Source organism: Cuculus canorus, chromosome 7 (assembly GCF_017976375.1).
Source record: "Cuculus canorus isolate bCucCan1 chromosome 7, bCucCan1.pri, whole genome shotgun sequence".
NCBI classification, from domain to species: domain Eukaryota; kingdom Metazoa; phylum Chordata; class Aves; order Cuculiformes; family Cuculidae; genus Cuculus; species Cuculus canorus.
The window spans coordinates 7,208,811-7,227,763 of NC_071407.1; the positions used below are offsets into that span (position 1 = coordinate 7,208,811).

Below are 18,953 nucleotides of genomic sequence, written 5' to 3' on the forward strand. Positions count from 1 at the left end.
TCCCCTATGCACACAATACCTTTCCTTCAGTCTACCGTCACTACTGCAGAACTTAGGTCTCCTCTCCCACAGAGCAATTCCACAATCCATCACAGCAGTCCGACTTGTTCCTTACTTCCCAGGTCCCTCCCCACATGCAAACAAAAATATACCCCCACGCTGTTCCCATATTAACCTCGAGTTCCTGCTTCCCAAACCTCCCACACTGCTGGCTTGCCGCTTCAAGCTCCTTTTCCTAATCCTCCCAGGCTCCTCTGCCCACTGCAATGGCCCTTGCTCCCTACCTTCCAAAATCCCCTCCTCAACTTTCCTGCCATTCAAACCCCTTCTGGATGTAAGGAATCTCAGCAACAGACTTCCCTGCACCACAAGAAGAAGAACCAGCATCTCCAGCTGCCTTCTTCTGGAGTCCCAGGCCTCAAGCACTGACATGCTCCCTGACGCAGATGGCAGAATGCCTCAGAGAAAGAAGTCACACCTTGACTTGGCATATTGCTCCCAAACGAAGACTCGTGTTGAGCTGAAAATAGCATCTGACAAACTGTATGTTGTGTATGCCTGATTAATACCCATCAAATGGACCTGCTGCTCGTGCCAGTAAAGTAAATGATCACTCTGGCAGGTTGTCATTTCCCACATAAGCTGGCATTTCATCAGCTCTCACAAGCCATCAATTGCAGAGGAATGGAAATCCAAGAGCCTCAGACCCTTCTCAAACGGATGACGTCTTAATGGACGCAAACTTTTGTCCATTATTCCTAACTGTGACATTGTCTTATCTCCACACTGCCTGACCCTTACTCCTTATCCAGTTCTGATTCACTTTTCCTCCTCAGTTTCCATCACCCTGCCTTTTTCACTGATGGGGCATAATTACTGCAATCATTCAGAGCACACAACATGTTTGAGCCCTCACTTTCTTGGCTTAGCACCACAACCTGTGTTGGCAACCAGGGCAGCACAGAGCTAAATTCCATCTGGAAATGTGCACACGCTTACCTAACTGACTCCACTTCCACACAGACTTCCACGTCAACAGGTATTTCAAAACCTTACAATCAGGCCAAATTTCAGGACAGCAGAACAGCAAAAAGCGAAGCCTTAACCAAGCAGGACTCGCCTAAAAAGTTTCAAGCTTGTGCTTTGAAACGAAGATGCACTTGAGCATCTCAACAGAACAGCTGTATATTTTAATCATGGGACTAGCCAATCAGCATATCTTTCTATAACTTGATTTTATAAGTGTTAAACTGCTGGATCTTTCCAAAGTGCAGCCAGAGCCAAACAGCCACTGCAGAAAAAAATCAGCCTATAGACATAAACTTTGCAGGAGCAATAACAACAACAAAAAAATGCCTCATAATGGGAAATAGCACATAATTGCAGCCACAGACGAAGTTGATAGCTGTGCCCCTGATGACAAATGGTAACAAAAAGACACCTCACCAATTTTGCTTAAAGGCACAGGTCAACTGAAAGAGAAAAAACATCCATCTTCAGGAAAAAAAACATCAACATTGAAGTACTAATATGATATTTACTTGATTATTTGATCCAAATGAATACATCAATGGCTTTCAAGACGGACATGCAGCCCTACTTAAGAGGGCAATGCCTGCCAGGCTGATAGCCTGCCAGAAAAGCCTAAAAAAATTCCAGTGTCTCCATTATGGCCTACTTTTGGATTGCAATTTCTGTCATGAGGACAGACTGTTTTGTTTGCAGAAGCCAATTTTTTGTTAGTGACTAAATCTCTGTGCTGAGCACAACAATCTATCCGTACAAAGTTGAAAAACAGGGACATCAAATCATTTGGATAGAATTGTCTTCATGACATCAGTTGCTGCCAAGCACTCTGATCTCTGACCCTTAGCTGCGTCAGGATTTAACATTAAGGAATGCAGAATATTGCTCATTTGAGCTTATTTATTTAACACGTACATGTTTCACTGGACTGAATACCCCCAGCTATCTTGGAAAGTACTTCAGATATGTGTTCCCATTAGCTCTAACTATAAAAATAATGCAGCAGACTGTAAAAAAAAAGGTACATAAGAGTAGACCTATACAGAATAAGTTTCCTGGCTGGTGATAAAAATATGTTGTGCAGCACCACTACCACCTCCTGGACAAGTCAAGCATGGCTGCAGAATCCACCAGTCTCTTCCAAGTGTAAATGAGTTTGCCTTGGAGACAGGCAGTCCCTCCAGGAGCCCCAGGGTATGCCCAGCCAAACTGGTCACTGGAAACCTCATCTTCCCAACAAGCAGCACCACTCAGGACAGAGAATCATTACACTACACTAACTGCCCCACAGCACCAGTAGGGCGAGGAAGTCTCCACTTACACTAATTTTCCTCAAGGTCAGCCACATCCATCAGCTTCCCGTTAGAAATCATACTGGAAAGCCTCAATGCTAATGGCAACAACTTGGCTTTGGTAAATCCTGATGGAGTTGCCTTTTCTTCCTGTTACTACGTGAAGGGAAAAAATTCTACGGCATTTATGAGGAAGAATTAAATTTACATTTACATGCCTTCGTCTGGCAATAAACTACACTGAAATCCTATGTGTCATGCATGATAAAACTTGAAATATAAATTCCAGTATCATGGTATCAATAACTTTGTAATATGATATTACTATGGCATGACTTTATAGTCTGTAAATAACACAGCTCAGTTGTATGAATACACTGTAATACAACACTACAATGTATATACATCTCATAAACTGTAAGGATTTACGAAGAGATAGAGTTCTGGTAGCTACTCTGCTGCCAGTGGACAAGATCAAAGTACTGGATGCAGTTAGAAATGTTCAGATACAGCACAAACTTGCTTTGATCTCCTAACAAATACAGAATGAACAAAATCCAGATAATAATTGGATATATAGTTTTAAATAACGTGCTACTATGCAGATATCTCTCCAAGCACCTACTATTTCACTAACTAAAACATATTTAAAAATTGTGATCTGTAAGAGAGCAGGGAGAAGTCCTGCTTATATTCTGGTTTTCCCCAATATAATACAAAAGAGCTTCTTTAGTCAAAGCCAGGAAAAATATTCTCTGGTTTTGGGTGAAGACAAATCCAGTTTTAAGGATGCAATTAATGAGGATTTCCAATTTATAAAAGTTAGAGTAAGTTTAAGCAGAGTTTAAGTGTGTCTTAAAAGGCATCATGCTGACCTGAAGAAACCAAGGAAAAAAACCCAAAAACTTCTTAAAGGCAATTGCAACTTTTGCTTTTAGTCAACTAAGCAAAGTTTTTATGTTACCAGTACTTCATTCTAGCTTCCTTCCAAATTACTTACATGTTGCCATCAAGTCACCTCCTGGTCTTCCTTTACGAAGGAAACAGCTTGGGCATTTCAGACTTCCACGGCATGTTTTCTCCAGCCATTGAATAATGTCAGAGGCTCCGTCTGTGGACCCTATAAAATTCCAGACTCTAGAATCATGTATATTATTACAGTATTAATTCCCACCAAAGTGTTTTATAGAAGTAAAATATTTTCTTATGCTTGCTCCTGCATATGCAATCATGGGATTTTTTTTTGCTGTTCTTGCCTTCAGAGACACCCGGACAGCACATGCCTACCCTGTTCTTCTCTATCACTTCATTCCTGCAGATATGGCCTAGATTTCTTGTTCTGAGACACGAAGTTGAAATTGATTGTACTAATGTGCATTTTAACCCACAGGTATGGTCACAAAGTCATTAAAATTGCTCTACATCAAGAAACTTGAATGTCTTTTCAACAGTCACCAATTTGTCCAGATTTTTAATTAAAAAAATGAAAAGATGCGACTGTCGTTACCTTGTTACACTTAACCTCATCAATTAGTCTGTGAAAAATATCCAGTAATTTCTGTATTTTATTTATCAAATCATACACCAATATCATAGAATCACAGAGAATGGTTTGGCTTGGAAGGGACCTCAAAGCCCATCCAGTTCCATCCCTCTGCCATGGGCAGGGACACCTCCCACTGGATCATGTTGCTCAAAGCCCCATCCAACCTGGCCTTGAACACCTCCAGGGATGGGGCAGCCACAGCTTCCCTGGGCAACCTGGGCCAGGGCCTCACCACCCTCACAGCAAAGAATTTCTTCCTAATAGCTAGTCTAAAGCTCTCCTCTTTCAGCTGAAAAAAATTACCCTTCCTCCTATCCCTGCACTCCCTGATAAAGAACCCCTCCCCAGCTTTCCTGTAGGCATCCTTTAAGTACCAAAAAGCTGTATAAGGTCTCCAAGGAGCCTTCTCTTCTCTAGGCTAAACAACCCCAACTCTCTCAGCCTGTGCTCGTATGGGAGTTGCTCCAGACCTCTGATCATCTTCATTCCCTTCTCTGGACTCACTCTAACATATCCATGCTCTTCCTGTGCTGAGGACTCCAGAGCTATCCTCGGTCAGGATATCCTCTGAGGGCATAAACCAAGTGTTGTAGAAGATGGTAGAAGTATTTCCCCCTTACTATGTAAACAAACTCGGAGTGTCCAAGTGAACTCATCTTCCTGAGAAGCCCTGCACGCTGACGCCCGCGAGGGACAGGATGTTTGTAGGAGACACTGATCCTCCGGGTAATACTAACAAACTTTTTCAAGTGCCTGCTTATTTCGCCAGGCTCAAGGCCAAATTAACTACAGGATTTCCACCAGGAAGCATTTTTGCCTTCCCATGACAGGCTTGAAGGAGGCATTGAGCTTTTTTTACCCCCTTCCATTGTATAATCAAATAGCAAAACTTGCTCCCTTCCAGGCTGCTGGGTACTAAGCTTTGCCTGGTTCTAATCATCACCTCAGCAGCCAGAAGTGCCGTGTTTGGTGTTGTCAAGAATTTGATTCTATGATTCTATTGTCTTCACCCAAGTAACAAATGACAGAGAGACTAAACAGCCTCAAGTTGCTCTGGGGGAGGTTCAGACTGGCTATCAGGAAAAATTTCTTCACTGAAAAGGCACTGGCACAGGCTGCCCAGGGAGGTGGTGGACTCCCCATCCTTGGGAAGGAACAGAAGATGCATAAGATTCCTGGGAGGTTCACACACAAGCATGTGAGTGGGAGATGCATCCCACCCCATGGCTGCACAGATGGATGCCGAGTGCTCCCTCGCCCCGCCCAGGGCAATGAAGGGCACTCGCTTGCCCAAACTCCAAATTGAGTTTTAAGAGTTTATTTGCCAGCATTTTCGGTATAAACAGGAGCAGTGGGAAAGGTGGGAGTGGTGCCAGCCCTGGTGGGAGAGGTGGGATCAGTGGGAGTGATGGGAGCAGCAGGAGCAGTGGTAGTGTCGGAAATGGTGCCGGGAGCAGTGGGATAGTAGGATGGATGGGAGTGATGTGAGCAGTGGGATCGATGGGATGAGTAGCAGTGATGGGAGCAGTGGGATCGATGGGGTGGGTGGGAGTGATGAGAACAGTGAGATCTGTGGAATGGGTGGGAGTGATGGGAGCAGTGGGATTGGTGCAATGGGTGGGAGTGATGGGAACAGTGGGATCTGTGGGATGGGTGGGAGTGATGGGAGCAGTGGGATTGGTGCAATGGGTAGGAGTGATGGGAGCAGTGGGAGCAGTGGGATTGGTGCAATGGGTAGGAGTGATGGGAGCAGTGGGATGAGTAGCAGTGACGGGAGCAATGGGATGGGTGGGAGCAGTGGGATTGGTGGGATTGGTGGGATCGATGGGATGGGTGGGATCGATGAGGACAGTGGGATGGATCACTGGGATGGGCGGGAGCGGTGCCGCTGCCCCGCCCCGGCCCGGCTCGCTCACCCCGCCCTGCACACCCCGCCCTCTCCACCCCCCTCGCCGAGCGCTCCTCCCCACGTGACCTGCCCCACGTGACCGACGCCCCAGCTCTCGCGAGATTCGCCGCGCGCCGGTCCCGCCCTTCCCCGGCCGAGGCGGAGCGCACGGTGCGGTCCCGGCACCCGCAGCGGCGCCTCTGCGCTGCCCCGGCCCTGCTCTGCCCGCCGCCTGCCTCACGCGCCCGCCGAGGTGAGAACCCCGCCGCTCTCCGACACCCTCTGCTCCCCGCCGGCCTCGTCCTTCCCGCGGGGAGGGAGCCGCGGCCTGGGCCGGGCCCGGGCTGGGCCTGGATTGGGCCTAGGCTGGGCCTGGGCTGGGTCCCACCGGCCCCGGGAGGCCCCGGGCGCCGCAGAGGAAGCGGCGGCCCGAGTGGAAACCGCTGCAGCGGGAAGCGTCCCCGCCCGTGGCAGAGGGTGGAATGAGATTAACTTTAAGGTCCCTTCCGACCCAAAGCGCTCTAGGATTCTGTGAAACGCGGGCGGTTCTGAGGATGTGGGGGCGGCCGAAAGGCCCCGCTGGGAACTGCGCGGTTTCCCTGGGCACATGTTTAAGCTTTCTGTTAGAAACCACTTGGGAGTGGTTGAGCGGTACTGGTACAAGAAGTAGTCACTGTTATAAAACTATGAAAAGTGGAATATTTTTGGTTTAAGCTAAAGTAGAGTGAAGTTTCATCTAAGCCATTATATTTGTTTGAGAGTTAGACAGACTGTCCCTCCAACAGCACGTTTTCTTTCAAGTAGTGTTTTTCTGGACGCTGTTTGTTCTTTGGAGATGATAATGTCTTGTGACCAGTGTGATCTGTGCTGAGAAGAGGTGTCTTCTTTTGCAATCCCTTCTGTTTGCAGCCTTTTCCTGTCTCAAATGCAAGGCCAGGTAGAACTGGAGCTGGCTCCAAATGAGCCAGAGATGTGACTGTTGTGAAATTCGTAGTAGCATTAAAATAAGTCTTTGGAAAGGAATAGAAGATGCATAAGATTTCTGGGAGAATTTATACATGTGCATGTAAGTGGGGAATATATTCTGTCCCCAGCTGTTGTGTTGCTGCACAGATTGATGGATAGTGCTCCCTCATGTTGCCCAGGCCTGAGTAAGAGATGCTTGCTGAATAAAGTTCTGAAATGAGTCTTAGAGAGTTTATTTGCCATCATTTTCAGTATCAGTATAAAAATTAAGGTGAGAAGCTGCCTATAGTCGAGTAGGACTGAAACTTAGCGAGTTGCGTTTTTAATACTTTACTAATAGCTTTTCATGTTACTTTATTTATTTCACTTTACTTATGCCACAAGACATGATAAAAAAGCAACAAGGCTGTTGCATTGATGTGTCCTCTGTGTGTGTTTCTTGCAGATGTCAGAAGACCTTGCTAAGCAGTTGGCTAGCTACAAAGCTCAGCTCCAGCAAGTTGAGGCTGCCTTATCTGGGAATGCAGAAAATGAAGATTTGCTAAAACTGAAGAAAGACTTACAGGTGAGAACTTGAGGGTATGAGTAACTTGAACTTGGGTCTTTCACAAGGGTTTCATCTTTCCTAAATATTTACACTGCAACAAAAACATATTCTTGGTGAGTATATTACTTCTTTTTTGCATAATTTGTTACAATTTTCTTAGGGTTGGCTAGGGAAAAAAAACCCAAAGTGTGACCTATTTTATTTTGTAGCTTGGTAAAGATGTACAAATTTATATAGTAAACTCTTCTGCTAAAAACCAGAGTCATGAAAGATATGCCAGTGCTGTCTTTACTGTCTCCTTTTCTTCATTTGTATTAAAGCGTCTCTCAGCAAATAATTATTTTTTGTTGATATTGCTACGCCTAAGCCTGACAGTTGGGCTTAACATGCCCTTCTTAAGATGTCATATCTTATTTTTGAGCTTGATCCAGAATCTGTTTATTACTCGCATGCGTTTGCAATGATAACATCTTTATAGTATGCAGTTCAGTATTTCTTGTACAACCAAGCCTTGATTGTGTCCAGGTTTGCCTATAAGAAAGGAAAAGACTCCTGTTCTTCATTTGTTGGCCCACCTGCAGTTTTTTAACCATTTGAGATCAGATTGCATCTTCAAGAACTAGAAGAGCATTTCTGGTCCTTCTAGGGTCTTGTTTGGTGACGGGAAGACCACCAGCCTAATCTTAAGGTGATATGCCGTCTTTTAGATTCTTCTGCCACATAAAAACATATTGGCATATAAAAGAAAACAGCAGCGCTGTTAAATTTGTCATTAGAGTGCAAACGTTGCTTCATTTCTGTTGTGGACTGCTTCAGTTATCAGATATAAAAACATACCAAACTGGTACAAGAATCAGTAACCACTGTTTTGTATGGGAATAACGGCAATAAAAGTGATACTTAATCGAAATAAAAGTAGTGCCTCAAAGCACTGATCTTTATAAATTACAAAGGCTTTGTGCCCACAAGGCACTTCGTAAATCATCTTGATGTCCTTCGTTGTACACTGTTAAAAGCATGTGTATATTTTTATATTTTTAAAATGCACAGCAAAACCCATATGGGATGATATTTCCGATACCAACACGACCTCGGCTTTGATATGCAGAGATCATTGATGCGAAAGGACAACTTGCAAACTTTTTTATAAAAAGCTTTCTGCACAGAATGGGGAAGATCGTTACACTTTGCATCCCCAAAAGGTTTGCTATCCGTGTTCCGCCTTGAAAATGACATAATGTTTTGCAGACTTAATATATGCCAGTCAAACTACTGTGAAGATGGGTTTAATGCTTCAGTGTCCTAACTAAATAGCTTTCAAATTAGTTAAAAAAGATTGTAACAGTGTAATTGAAACATTTTTTCCTAGGTAAATAGTGAAGCACTGCTGCATTTCCTGTACTCAGCCTACTCCTGAGTAACAAGATTAAAATAAATATTAGAAGACATTTTTATAAGCACTTTGCTTCTAGTGTCTGTGCACCCAAGGACCAGACTTACCTTTTCTATCAAGCAGAATTGAGGGCAGCTGTCATCTTCTGCAACTGGAGATGATGTCTGTGGCTGTTGCGTTCTGGAGCGTAGAGCTCTGCCAGCCTTTGAAAAGACCCGTTGGTCAGGAAAAATCTTGGCGAACTCTAACCAGTATTCTCTGTGGGTCACACCTTCACATCACAGGGATGTGGCAACGAGCTGTATTGTTCAGCCCGTGTGGCCGTATTGAGCTCTTGTGGTAGTTGTAATTTGTGCTCAGAAATTTTCTTTGAGCTGTTCTGTTAAAGACTTCTTTAGAACCATCTCATGGGTTGCAATAAAATTTATGTTTACCTGGTGTGCTTAGCGCTATGATAACGCGCGTATTAGTGAAGCTTTTTACCAAAAGTTTGCTGGTGTGTAAGTGACTTTATTGAGTTCAAAGAATCCTTGGTAGACTTGTCTGAAACTATGCACGATTAAGCTCTACCATAAGCCATCTGTGAGTGTGGCAAGAATAAATCAACAGTTTCGTATCACTGGTAGTGTACGTAGTGAAACACTTGCGTTCAGGTAGCTTGTGCCTGACTTACGGTATTTGGCCTGCTGAGATGAGATACCTATGTCAAACCATGATGCTTCTTGGATTTGCAGCATATAGCTAGCTATATATTGAGAAATAGTTTGGGATTTTGCCTCTGGGAAGGAAAAGGAGGCTAATGCTGTAGGTTTTATGGAGCGCTCTCAAATTAGGTAACTTGCTAATAAAAATCTGTTCTGGTTTGGTAGTAGTATTAGAGAAAATGGAGACCAAAGCAGATAGAAGTAATCGTAAGCATGTTTCTATGCTTGCTGTTGGACTTATGAACTAGAAGATCCTCTAAAACAAAGAGCAGAACTTTTGTTAGGAAGGTGTTGGAAATACAGATGTTAACAGCTGCAGCAGAAACAGACTGTTAGGCCACTCATGCCAGTTGTATGTGAGATAAAAATGCATTTCAGTATATATTGTATTAATTCTTACTTGGGAATTGCTTATGATCCTTTAGGTTCTTGAGGAATGAAGATCAGCTTCTTTACTGCTTTTTCCTGAGCTGGTCTTTGTATGCCAATGGCCAAAATAGGATGTGAAACTGAAAGTTCAGGCTCTACTGAAGTTGAACATTGTTTTATCTGTAATTTAAGTATTTACCACTGGGTAAGGGAGCAACAACAGTTTGTACTGACAGACTCAAAGAGCTGAAGAATTTTTCTTTAAGGATCACAGAGTTGCTTTGCCTTACACAGAAAGTTTAAGTGGCCTTTTAGGTGCTTGCCTCCTTTTTAGCAATAGTGCAGAACAGTGCTTTTGATTGTGCAGAATCAGAATATTACATTGACAGGAAGTTGGGGAGGAGCTTTTGCATGCTCCTGTCTGTGGATGAATATTTAAAGGAACAGGAAAAAAATGTTTTGTCTTGTTGGATTAAGGAGAGAAGGTCTGACCTGAAATCTTAAGGTCGGGGAATTTGGAGATAAATACATCAAAATGATTTAAGGAAATAAATTTCTTTTCTATGCACCTGAGTGGTTTCTATAAGTGAGAGGGCTTTACAGGGTGGCAGTCCTGTAAGGTTCTCTTCCACCCTGGCTCTAGGTGCTTCAGTTCAGCCAATCCACATGTTTTTGAGTAAGATCAAACACTTTTCAGCACTCAGAAGTGCGGCAGTCATACTTGTAGTTGTGTGGTTTAGACATCACTACATGCAATACAGCCGGCCAGTCGAAAATAGGAAGGAGTGGGACAAATTACCAGCTAGAGAGAGAATAGAAGCCTTATGTCCTTTCACCTTTTGTCCTTGGAGCGCTGTCCTGCTGAATACTTGTTCTGCCATGTGTGTGATTTCTGGTCAGTAACCAACATCCCATTATTGAGACTGTTGAGCTGCGTCTTTGTGCCGATAGCTAAGCAATTCATCTAGAAATAAATGCTATAACAATAATAGGCTGCTTTTTGACATTTTGAGGAGGGCTTGGGCAACTTTCCTGCAATGCAATGAGGACCATACATCTTGTTAGGTGTGTTAGCAATGAGTGAGTTTAGTTAAATGATTAAAAGGCCAAAACTAGCTTAGTCCACTTCATATGAAATTCATAGCTGATGTAGTAGTTTCTTAAAAAAAAAAAAAAAGTAAATGTGGGGTAAGAATGCATGGTAACAGAGTTTGAAATATTACTCTTTGTGGGGTTTTTTTGTCTTTTATAGGAAGTCATAGAACTAACCAAAGATCTTCTTTCAACACAACCTTCGGAAACTCTTGCAAGTTCTGACAGTTCTGCTTCTGCTTTGCCCAGTCACTCCTGGAAGGTTGGGGATAGGTGCATGGCAATATGGAGTGAGGATGGACAGTAAGTGTAGAAAACTTCTCTAACAGTTACATGAAATAGTTCAATGGTAAGAAATTTTCATTCGGTTTGAACTGCCCCTGGGGTGGCTAAACACAAAAAGACGTTAGGAAGTAAATATGATACTAGGTATTCTGGTACTGTCTTTAATAAAAGTCAGTATTTTAGATAAAAAGCAAAGAGATGTGGGGTCATTTCCTAGGAATGGCCTGTTTGTGACTAACTTTATAAAACTAAGGTAGCTTTGTTAAATAACCACTTGCTAGTGTAATAAACTGCAGACTCTCGTGAATTGATGTCTCGGAGCAGGCTTGCATAAATGTTTCAGGATGTATAATTCATTATTTGTTGTTGCATTCATACATACGTAATCGATTGCTATCCAGAAAAATCCTTGCTGTGTCTGAGTTTGTGCCTCTCATTGGAAATTCTGGGATTGGTCTGTAGACTAAATAGCTGTGTAATGCAAGTACAGAATCAATCAGCCTCTGGAGTTAGTCTCCATTACATTAGCCTGTAAAGTTCTGAGAACTCAAGCAGTTCTTTCTAACTTAATAATCTTTTAAACAAAATTCTAAAATTACTTTCCATGCTGCAAAAGTGTATAATTCTTGCAACTTTCTTGAAATTACTATTTATGCAGGACTAATATGCCAATCATTACTGCCTAGAAGCTCTGTTGTTCAATAAATATGGTTTACTAACAATGTAGGGACTACGTGGAGATATTGGTATGGCTGTTGATGTATTGGGTAGAAAACAAGCCTAAAAGTGAACCTTTTTTCTGTCATAAATTATTGAGTGAAATGCTTTTGTGTAAGAACTTAATTGAGTCTTATTGTCTTGGGTCACCACCGGCCATTCTTCTGGCTCTGGTCGCCAGGTGAGAGGATCAGAGCTTGGGGAAGAATGTGCCAGTGTCCACTGAAGTGGATCTTATTTGGCTTAATTGAGTTGCTTTTTTCTTTAACCCCCTGCTTCTGTTGTGACATTTAAGTGACCAGTGATTTATGAAGAGCTGGCCAGTAATTATTTTTTACCTCATGCTGTTTGAGTTTCCGTTTATTTCCATCTCACTGAACTCAAGGTGATGTTGGCCCACAAAAAATCACACAAGAAACTTAACTTAATAAATATTAACTGCAATATTGTCTAGGAAACATCTTATTTTGTTCTTCTATTAACTTTACATGTATCCTTTTACTCTAAATGTAGATTCAATTACTTTTTAATATTTTTGGAAATGTCAGTGGCTTTTTTCCGCTTTCCCATTCTGAGGTCAGTTTGATCAAAATTTTTCATACTTGTAAATATGAAATAGACTGATTTCTGCTAAAATTTCAAAATTGTTGTTCCTAGTCAATAAGAAAACTTTTCATTTTGTGAGTGTTGCAGAGGGAATATTTTTTCAAACCTTCTGGTTTTCTTAATTCTTTTTCATACAGAGAAAAATGGAACCAAAGCTTTACTGCTGTGAGCGGACATTTCCCAAAACTCCTCAATGACTTCCCTGAAAGTTGTGTTCTGTGAATGAAGGATTTTGGTGGGTGGGTCTTGTCAATCCTGCCAGAATTAGAACTCAGGGTATCTGATTAGATTGGCCCCAGCATTAATCATTAGTCTTGATAACTGCGAGGCCGCTGCTTGTTGTTGCTAAAGGTCAAATACAGCAGATTCTGATCTTTATACTTGTATCCTTTGGACCTTAAGAAAATAATCTCTTGGTTTGATTTGTGTCTTCTCCCTGAAAATGAAGGCTGATATTTGCAAAATTTTACATAATGCCATTAGCTGGCTGAGTGTAGGTGTTGAAGGGCTGAGTATTAAAGCTTTACTCACATGCTTACAGCCATGATATCTTTACAGGTGTTACGAAGCTGAGATTGAAGAAATAGATGAAGAGAATGGAACAGCTGCGATCACATTTGCTGGATATGGCAATGCTGAAGTTACACCTCTGTTCAACCTCAAGCCTGTGGAAGAGGGAAGGAAAGCAAAAGAGGACAGTGGCAACAAACCCATGTCCAAGTAAGTTGTACGGAGACATAAATTGAGTAATGAAATAGAACATCTCTTTTTTGAAATGTTGCGTCTGTAATATCCTCATGTTTGCTTGAAGAAGGATTTTAGATCAGTCCAGCAGGTAGTGTTTAGTAGATAATCGTGACTGGTATCGTGTGTGTTACGTGTCCTGGCAAGGTAACATAATAGACTTGGTTTATACTCAGATTGTGCTGTCTCAAGATATCAGGTATCGAAGTGGTAGATGTAAAAAAGTTAGTATGTTTTTACTGACAGCAGAGAGCCCCCAGATTTCAGCCCAGATGTGGCGCAGGCTGCTCTTGGAGCTGTGATGGGGCTAACGACAAGTGTACTTGCAGTACAAATGACTTGACCCCTGCCTTGTCCCTGTGTTAGGATGGCTGTGCTGACCCCGTCAACGGGGAATGTACTTTACTGAATATCCTGCTGTGCCTTGCACAAAATGGTATTTTTAAGGGCTGAAAACATTTTGCAGGTGGGGAAGAGGTGGTACAATTTCAGAGGTTGTTACAGGCAGTGATCTCTTCCCTAAGGGATTGTTCTGAGGGGCACTGCTTTGTGGTGTAGGTCAACTCCTTGAACTTCTTCATCTTTACTGAAGTCACCGATATTTGCTCTTTTCCTTCCATCCCTGTTCAGTACTTGGTAGCATGAGAGTCCTGCAGACCTCCAGGAAAGTTTGGGCTTTTCACTCCAATGGGCTGTTTAAAGTTTCCAAATCCTAGATGTTTCTGGAATGTAGAAGTGCTGATGGGTACAATTTCAGTTTCAGGAATGAATTGCACTCAATCCCATGGGTTGCTGTGTTTGGCATGGGCTTAATCGGGTGGTGGTTGTTGTTCTTATGTCCAAATATGTAAATAAGTAGTGTAATACTTATTCATGGAAAGACTTGTTTTCCATCTATTTCTATAAGTGGAAAATATTTACAAGCTTTTTTTCCTGTCATTTGCTTATGGAGAGCTATTGTGTGTGTCTGTCTCACAGGGATTTTAGTTTCTTATGGGAAAAGGCACAAACATAAAATGTCTGTTTTCCTTCTCTCCAGAAAAGAGATGATAGCCCAGCAACGAGAGTACAAAAAGAAGAAAGCTTTGAAAAAAGCTCAGAGAATTAAAGAACTCGAACAGGAACGAGAGGACCAGAAAGTCAAGTGGCAACAGTTTAACAACAGAGCCTATTCTAAAAACAAAAAAGGCCAGGTTTGTTTGATTTGTCAGTATGTGAATAACAAGAGGGCAAAGAATTCTGTGCAGTGAGTGCTTTGGAGGAGAGGAAGATGATGTTTTCAAATGGATTTAAAGGGGGGGTGTGATCTTTGTAATTCTGAAGCATGGTTTGGTATTTTGTGCACTTAGAAGGCCTGGGTTTGTACTGGTTCGTTTTGGAGAACTGGCTCTTCTTAAGGGGCTGAGCTTGCCTGTAGCTTGGAGAGCTGGGGGATCTCTCAGTTGCCAGGTTTGTTGGAACTTGGAACCTGAGGGCCTGTCTGAACCTCCAAGCCCTGTCTATCTCGTGGCAGAGCAGGACTAAATAGTTGCCCTGGAATAGCAAGCATAGTGCAAAAAAAGGTAGCAAGGATGTTTTAAAGTCTTATTTTTATCATGGCTTGACCACGACCTGCCAGAAATAGTGGTAAAACTTCAGTGTTAGGAACAATCATTAAAGATCATCTCATGTGAAAGGTGAATTGTGGGCCTGACCCAAGGTCATGAGTGCCACAATCCTATCCAGCACTTGGAAGCCAGGAAGTTCCCGGCTCTGTTGTCACACTTGCTGGTAACGTCACAGGGACGAGCCAGCCTTGAGAAACTCTCTGTCTGTAGAGCAAGAAGTTGCAAGTATTTAAATACTTATGACTGTAATGATTGATTGTGTTTTTAAGACGCAGTTGTTAAACGCAGTTGTGGAGATAGGACATGGGGGAATGGGTATAAACTGGAGAGGGGCAGATTTAGACTGGACATTAGGAAGAATTTCTTCACCATGAAAGTGGTGAGACACTGGCACAGGTTGCCCAGGGAGGTTGTGGCTGCTCCATCCCTGGAGGTGTTCAAGGCCAGGTGGGGCCTTGGGCAGCCTGAGCCAGTGGGATGTCCCTGCCCATGGCAGGGGGGTTGGAACTAGATGATCTTAAAGGTCCCTTCCAACCTGAACTATACTATGATACTGTGGTAATTACTCAAAAATGGTGTTTTCTGTTTCATTTGCAGGTGAAGAGGAGTATTTTTGCTTCCCCTGAGAGTGTAACTGGCAAGGTTGGCGTTGGAACGTGTGGAATTGCAGACAAACCTATGACACAGTATCAAGATACCTCTAAATATAATGTCAGGCATTTGATGCCTCAGTAACAGGAAAAAAAAGGTGGAACTTCATCTCTGCAGGGCTTTACACTTATCTTTTTATCATTATATTTTTCTAAAAGTAAATTATTTGTTGGCACATAGCGAGTAGTCCATTTTGTCACCATCACTTTGGCTTCAGCTGATATGAGCCTTAAATCTCCAGCTATTGATTTGACCACCCTAATCATTAGTCTTTTTGTAGTTGCATTAGAATACATTCTGCAGGTAAAGGTTTTCATGAACTGCTGTTACCTGTTACTCCGAAAACAGTGGTTATCTGCAGCTTGGATCTCTGGAATCTTCCATTCATACTTGTAGTGAAGGGTTTTTTCCTTAAGAAAAGTGGTGGTATAAAAATGGCACCTTCCCAGCCTCCCTCGTTTCTGTAGTCACCGTTCTGTCTGCTATCTCGGTGACAAGCTCAGCATCGCAAAGCTGCTGCAGCTCTGTCAGTGTGAGCCAGACTCCAGCGGAGCTCATACATCACATGGAATTGCTAAGGAATTTCTGAATTAACTCCCTTACAAATCCACTGAAGATTGGTTTGCACAGCTGTAAATGAGGGCAGAACAGGGCTGATAGGATCTCTTATAACTAATGATGATTTATGTGCTAGAAACAATAAATCTGACTGTAATTCCAGTCTGAATTTGAAGTTAAGCAGAGGAGATGTTATACTTTGTTTGTTAAAATACTCATCAAATTTTAATAGGACATTATTGAAAGTTATTGAAATGTAACCAGAAAACCATAGGACAAGGCATGTAGACTCCAGTTTCCCAGTAGAAAGCTCTACTTGAAAATACCCACCCCAGCCTTCCCCAGGGGTCAGTGAGTTGGAGACCATAAATGGCTGTTCCTTCTCACAGAGCTTGTAGGTTTGATGGTACGGTCACAGATCTGCTGCACAGGAACAGCTCGTGTCGGGGCCTCCTCCATCCAGGCAGGTAGAACAGCGGCACAGCAGCTTCAGATGGCCACGTCCCACTTAGTGGTGTGCGAGGAAAGGTTAGTTTGAAGTTTCTGTCCTGGCCTTAGTGTTCCCTGGAAGTGCAGCTGTACCACAGCGCTGCTGAGCCCCTTCACTTTTATTCAGGAAACCACGTGTAAAAGCTCTTGCTTTCTTGTATTTTATGTGATTTGCTTTCCTGTGTTATTTGTCTCTCACTTACGGTAGTGGTGCCATCTCCGAACCCGTAATGTGTTTAAAGAAGTTAATGGGTAGCCCTGTATACAATGTAGATATTATTTTTGTAAACTCTAGGGCTGAGTTAATGGACAAGAGCACATCGGCTGTTCCCTCTGTTAAATAATTAAAGGGTGTTTGTTGTCCATTAACCCTGACCATTATTTCCCTGTATATTATGTTAATGTAGCTCATTTTGTAATTTGTTACCTAGATCAGGTCACGTCAGCAATTGTTGATGCACTGATTGGTGGAAATGTCCATCAGTTACAAGTCACAACTCAAGCTAAACTCTACAACCAGTAGTTTAGAATCCATACATAGAAAAAGGTTCTCCCTATGATGGGAGAAGGTGATTTTTATGAATACAAAGTGTGTTAATTTCAGTTTTGTATGTTTAACTTTTATTAAATAAAGTGTTTAAAATCTGCTGGATACATTGGACAAAGTCAGAGTCTTCGTGGGGGGCAGTAAATGATCAGGGAAGGGGCAAGTGTGGAATCTCAAATGTGAATCCAGTCACTGCAAGATGAAGCAGATCCTGCTTAATTCCTTACCTTCAGTGGAAACAGTGGGGTTATGCTTTCTTTTGCATAGAAAAACACTTACAAGGAAATTAATCCTACTCTGCTGCTTTTAAGAAAGGGAGTTTGTAGTGCAGCCAGCACCCTACAGAGAGGGGACTCTGCAGTGACTTCAAACAGCTGATGGCCCAGCCCTGCGGACAGCCAACTGCTGAGGGAGGTCACCTCTTTCACAGGTGGCTGCGATACAGGTACTGCATCTCCTGGAAGTCAGAATGGAAAGACTGGAGCCTTTCCTTATTCCACCTGTTATTTTTAACAAAAAGAAAAAAAAAAAAAGGGAAATAAAGTCTTTGGAGAAAAAGACATAGCCCACACCTGTCACGCACTACACGTCTTTTGATGTCCTAAGTACAGCTGGTCTCTCACAGGGCTGTATACTTACTAGAGCTGAAGAGAACTTAGGGTACTGCGACTGTGTGGAACACAGTGGCTGTGTGAGCCTTCCTGATGGAAACAGCCCGGCCCAAGCTAAAACACTTCATTCTCACCCCCGACTTCATCTTTGCTGAGCCTTTCAAAAAAGAGAATTTAGTCCATTTCCTCTGAGTAACTCGCTGTGGGCTGCTGGAAGGACTTGGCTGCGATTCTTCTGTTGGGAACCACAAAGAAATGCTGAGAGAAAGCTTCGATGCACTTTTCTTAACTGCCTTACCTGGAGCAGAAGGACACAGCACCACCTGTGGCTGATGTACCACATCTTCTTCAGCAGGAACTGAGCAGAGCAGTGGGGGCCAGGGCTGCTGTGTCATCCCCGAAGAACCTGCCCCTCTGTAATGGTGCTCCAAAGGAAAACTGTGTTTGCAGACACTCACCCCCCTGCCTGTGCCCTTCCCAAGCTCCACTCCGATCTCTTGGCCAATTTCGAGCAAATCCAACAGCACATCAGTATTTTCCAGCTATTTTGTGTAGACTGGTGAGCAGAGAAAGAAATAAGGATGTGTTCTTCTCCAAGGGGCCCACACGACAATGTGCACTGTATTGTGGGTGCCGAGGAGCTTTGGGTACTCTCAGGTCACAAGATTTATTGCTCACGCAATAAGGGAATCCACGCACAGGACAAACAAAGCCCTGGAAAAAACATCAGACTTTAATCTGTTATTTATGGACTTCTTTATCATTAATAATAAGCTCACTTCCCCGAGCTCAGGGTGAACGCCTGGGTTTACCATTCTCCTGCAGTTTCTCATGCCCCTGACACACGGCTGGTGCCAGAAAATACGTAACAATAAGAGCTTACAATGCTGAAGAAAAGGATGCAAAAAAGGACCCTCTCAATTTAGTGCATATGACGGATCCCACTGTCACTGAAGCCAAACGCTTCACCCATTTCAACAGGACAATGCAGAAACGCAGCCCGCAAACAGGGAGCACCAGGTACGAGAGCAAAGAGCAGAAAAGCAGGAGGCTGGAGCTCACTGGCCAGAAACAAACAAAAGGAAAACACAACCACAAGCCCTGCAAAATGATAGCTCTGAATAGTTAACCTCGTTTCTCTTGGCCTACAGCTTTCTTGAAACAGAGGGATTTGAGACAGCCTTTGTCACTGACACTGCTCTAATGGAACGGACGGTACAATGACCTTCAAGTGACAACTCGCCACGGGATAACCGTGACAAATGCAGGCAGAGCGTCATCTCCACCTTGTCTGCAGACGTGAGGTGACAAACTC

General features: G+C 43.1%; 1 protein-coding gene across 1 annotated transcript; it reads left to right on the forward strand.

Annotated features, from left to right (window-relative positions):
- Positions 1-5,865: 5,865 nt before the first annotated feature.
- On the forward strand, positions 5,866-16,465 carry SMNDC1 (survival motor neuron domain containing 1). The gene is made up of 6 exons (XM_054071145.1): positions 5,866-6,005; positions 7,164-7,283; positions 10,984-11,126; positions 12,990-13,151; positions 14,215-14,368; positions 15,380-16,465. Exons 2-6 carry the CDS (start codon positions 7,164-7,166, stop codon positions 15,515-15,517), a joined length of 717 nt encoding a protein of 238 aa, XP_053927120.1. The 5' UTR covers positions 5,866-6,005; the 3' UTR covers positions 15,518-16,465.
- The last annotated feature ends 2,488 nt before the right edge of the window (positions 16,466-18,953 follow it).

Bases quoted from the DNA above. Each gene is read 5' to 3' on its own strand.
- SMNDC1 (XM_054071145.1), top strand. From the start codon at position 7,164: ATGTCAGAAGACCTTGCTAAGCAGTTGGCTAGCTACAAAGCTCAGCTC. The intron at 13,152-14,214 runs GTAAGTTGTACG...CCTTCTCTCCAG, and splicing joins GGCAACAAACCCATGTCCAA to AAAAGAGATGATAGCCCAGC. The intron at 14,369-15,379 runs GTTTGTTTGATT...TTTCATTTGCAG, and splicing joins CTAAAAACAAAAAAGGCCAG to GTGAAGAGGAGTATTTTTGC.